At 39.9% G+C, this 3,853-nt stretch overlaps 1 protein-coding gene and 1 long non-coding RNA gene across 2 annotated transcripts in view; one reads left to right on the plus strand and one right to left on the minus strand.

The window, feature by feature from the left end:
- Positions 1-3,719, minus strand: part of LOC106530059 (persulfide dioxygenase ETHE1, mitochondrial) — a 6,241-nt gene extending 2,522 nt beyond the window's left edge. Inside the window, exons 1-4 of the mRNA XM_014025616.1 lie at positions 3,178-3,719; positions 1,496-1,640; positions 937-1,085; positions 596-725 (exon numbers count right to left, since the gene is read on the minus strand). Of these exons, the coding sequence (XP_013881070.1) occupies positions 596-725; positions 937-1,085; positions 1,496-1,640; positions 3,178-3,387 (634 nt within the window). The 5' untranslated portion in view covers positions 3,388-3,719. The remainder of the gene's footprint in view (positions 1-595; positions 726-936; positions 1,086-1,495; positions 1,641-3,177) is intronic.
- The window catches only part of LOC106530061 (uncharacterized), a 4,094-nt gene continuing 3,504 nt past the window's right edge, over positions 3,264-3,853 (plus strand). The window contains exon 1 of the long non-coding RNA XR_001311725.1: positions 3,264-3,351. This is a non-coding gene — a long non-coding RNA (uncharacterized LOC106530061). The remainder of the gene's footprint in view (positions 3,352-3,853) is intronic.

Consider the following 3,853-nt stretch of genomic DNA (forward strand, 5'->3'; position numbering starts at 1 on the left):
CCGTCTGTCAGAGATCCAGAAAAGAAAATCTGTCATTTTTAGCAGGTCAGCTGTGGAATAAAAGAGCTGCTAAAAGCATAAACAACTGCGTTAAATCATTTTCATTTATTCAGAAGCCGCAGCGCTGCGCACCGTAAAATTGTAGAATACGGAAACATTGGTGAATGCCACAAATTCTCCTAAATCACTCATACGCACAATTTAAGAACAAATCTGTGCGTACGAACGGTTCTTGCATGAGGCCCATTATTAAGAGAAACGGAAGAAAACTAAACTAAATACAATTAAATACTATCCCCTTGTGTTCATTTGAAGGAATTACAAAAAAATGAAAGATTAATTTTTTCCCCCTCAGTCCTGATCCTTTTGGCTCTGTCCTGCATGTTTTAGGTTTGTCCTTGTTTCAGTAAACTGACGAGTCATCAGGTTTCAGCAGAACTTCCCAACAACCTGTTGAGACTATTCTTTTTTTTTTTTGTATCAGCTGTAGAAGCAGGGAAACATCTAATACGCAGGACGATGTGTCCTCAGGAGCAGGGTTGTGAAATGCTGATCTAAAGGAATGAAAATGTTAAAAACAAAGACATGTCATTACCCTGCTGGAAGTCTGTTCTGCCACAGCCTCTAATGAGCAGAGCATCCCCGGTGAAAGCCATGCTCTGATCCTCCAGCACCAGGGTTGCACACCCMTCGGTGTGTCCTGGTGTTGTTCTCACAGTCAGATGCTGGAGATGAGAAAGGTCAATTGGTCAGTTCAAGGCAAAGTTCAGCTCCAAAGGGATTTTGGATCAGGATCGGATGCATACATATTTATATATTGAACAAAAATGAAAGGTAGAAAGAAAAGGCAAACATTTGCCTCACAAATCTATAAATAAAATCAAATGACGGCGTATAATAAAAAAATAAAATAAAAAAGGGTTAGGTTCTTCTTACATGTTTACCAAAAGAGATCTCGTCCCCTTCGGACAACTGAATATCTGCAGCTGCACCGCTGTGTTTGGAAATGGCACTTTTCAATCCAACCAGTCTTTTCTTCATCAATCCTGAGCTTGTTATGTGGTCCGCATGGCAGTGGGTGTTTACTACAAGAATTAACAAAAAGAGAATAAAGCACAGGTCAATATGAAAATAAGAAATGGAAGCTATGTTTTTTTTATATTATTATTATTATTATTAAGGGGAATCTTGCTGTGACAGCACAATCATACAGATTTATGCAATAAACACCGACATGAAAATGGTTTCATTATTATAAATCCAATCTTGCTTATAATTACATTACAGATTTAAACATTTAGAAAACAAGATAAATGCTATGACACAAGTCTTAATGCCGCTATTAATGCATAAACAGGATAGGCTGCAGCTGTGTTAAATAAATACAAACATATTGAAAMGATTGCTTTAAATGCACTGGGTTGGTTAAAGACAGGTGAGGTTGGTAGATATGGCTAAAAATTATATTTTGTAGCCAAGCCATGGGAACAGATACCTGCCACTTTTAAATCAAGGCCCAGTTCCTTTACAAGTTTCAGATCTCTGTCAAGAGTCTCCAGCACAGGATCAATGATGACGGCTTCCCTGGTTTTCGTGTCTGCAAGCAGGTAGGTGTAGGTGCAGCTCTCATGCTCGAACAGCTGAACAGGAAAAACAAGAGTAGAGGCGTGCATGACTTTGCAATAAAAATCACGTTTCCCAACATGCAATGAGGGTCACGTACTTCACGTCCTTCTCAATTGCCAGTCTTTGATAGCATATTTTTGTGTACATGTCATGTGCACGGCAGACAGAAACTAGACATGGGTTTTTACAATGTAAAAACAAGTGTGCATTGCCATGTAGCATGGCTTTGCCTGCAGCATTGGACTTGCAGAATGAACTTTGACCAAGTTCAAATATGTTTTCTATACCAGCTTGTGTTTGTCAAGTCAGCAGGTGTTTGTAATTAAGGTAATTGAGTGACAATATGAAGTTGGAGGAGATTTTTTTTGTTAAAGTTACATTAGCTGGGTTTTGAACCCAGATCTCCCACATGAAAGTCAATGACATAGACCATTAGACCAATGGAGCTGTGGGAAAATGTGGTGGCAGGGGTTGCTTTGTATGTGTGCAGAAAGAGGCCACATTGCCAATACAATTATCGAAACAAAAATGCATAATATTACAACAATAGAGCAGTATTAAGACAATATTACAGTAAAACATCAAAATACAATCATATTAGTATTGTAAACACTAAACTACTGAGATTAAATATAAAAAACTATGGTGCAGTACCAAGTTGAGTACAGCTGGGAGCAGTATTGGACCATTACAAGGCCCCATTGACTCCCATTATATGAATTTGGAATAAAGTTTAAACATTGATATTTCAAAAAAACTACAAGTTGTACAGGTACCAAAAGGCATAGCAATCATTTGGCACAGGACCTTTACAGATATAAATTACAATGGCAGCTCTAGGACAAAGTATGCAGGAGGAGAAGCATGGCAAAGTTGAGATGACTTGGATGGGAAACGAATCACAATAGTGTGCATTGTCAATGCAATGCACACTATTGTGTAAGGAACTATAATATGATGTAGTTATAAAGCAAAATGTGCTTTCTTTTGAGAAAAAAACAAGTCTTCTGAATTAACATGTTTATGCTCAACTTAAGTTTGATAGGAAAAATCTAAAAAGACAAGCTATGTTTTCTTTGAGCATGTCATATTTCGGATAAACAAGCACAAATGTGCAAATGATCCATAAAATTAGCAGTTACATGTTGCAACATATTTGCATAAACAGCTTTGTGAAATGATGTCGCAAAAGTTAATAAAATGAATCAATTGACACTGCACAGAACACAACACATTACGACTCTGCAAGTCATCATGACACATTTCTGCAGCCGTCAAACTCGCAACTTTACGGTAAAACAGACTCAGAGCAGATCGAAACTAGAGACGCGTTATCAAGGAATATTCCTGTAAACAACCCACAAAAATTCATGAAAAACACAGTTTGTTTACATTTTAATAGCCCGACAATGCCCTAACAAAGACATGCTATCAGCTAACCTCCCACTTCCTGCTGCTTKACACTGAATGTAAGCTAAAGGTACAAACACCAGGTTTAGTTGCGACATATTAAACCAAACAAACAGAGATGTGAATATAACCCGAACCTACTTGTCTGAAGAGCAGTCCCTCGGTCTTTGACGTCCTGGAGCAGTACAACCTCCTGCTCGCTGGTAGCGGCTCGACGAAGGAACTCACACCGGGACACAAGCGACTGCTCTGGGCTGCAGCATAACTCGAGCCCTCGGTGTTTCCCTTGAGCCGCAGCGACAGAGCCGCAACTCGGTGAATTGTTTTGACTCTGTTTATAACCGAGCACATGACTGTCGCAGTTTGAACAAGCTAGCTACGTGTGTGCTGAATAAGTGTTGAAACGGCGCCTGAGAGAAACTGGTGCTAAGCGGATATGCGCTTGACGTTACGGTGTCTCCAAGAAAAAAATAAAACAGAGCCCAGACTTACTTGTTTGGAGGCTTTGCTAAACTCCTCTAAGAGGCACACCTGGCGTTAGTCACTTTTTATAGGCTCTAATTTGCGAGCATCAAAATATGCGCCTTGCTATTTGCTCGCTGTTTACACCGAGGTGTCCTCAGGACGAGTCAAGTTGTCCAGGCGCGTTCACAGCACGAGCGGGCGCAACACCGGAGGCCTACGTGACAGCAGTAACATAATGTTTTACAACACCTATTTAAACCCTTCTCTGCTGAAATCGATCATTTATGATAATCCCACCCATTCTCACACACACACACACACACACACACACACACACACACACACACACACA

This window comes from Austrofundulus limnaeus, unplaced genomic scaffold (genome assembly GCF_001266775.1).
Source record: "Austrofundulus limnaeus strain Quisiro unplaced genomic scaffold, Austrofundulus_limnaeus-1.0 Scaffold488, whole genome shotgun sequence".
NCBI lineage: Eukaryota > Metazoa > Chordata > Actinopteri > Cyprinodontiformes > Rivulidae > Austrofundulus > Austrofundulus limnaeus.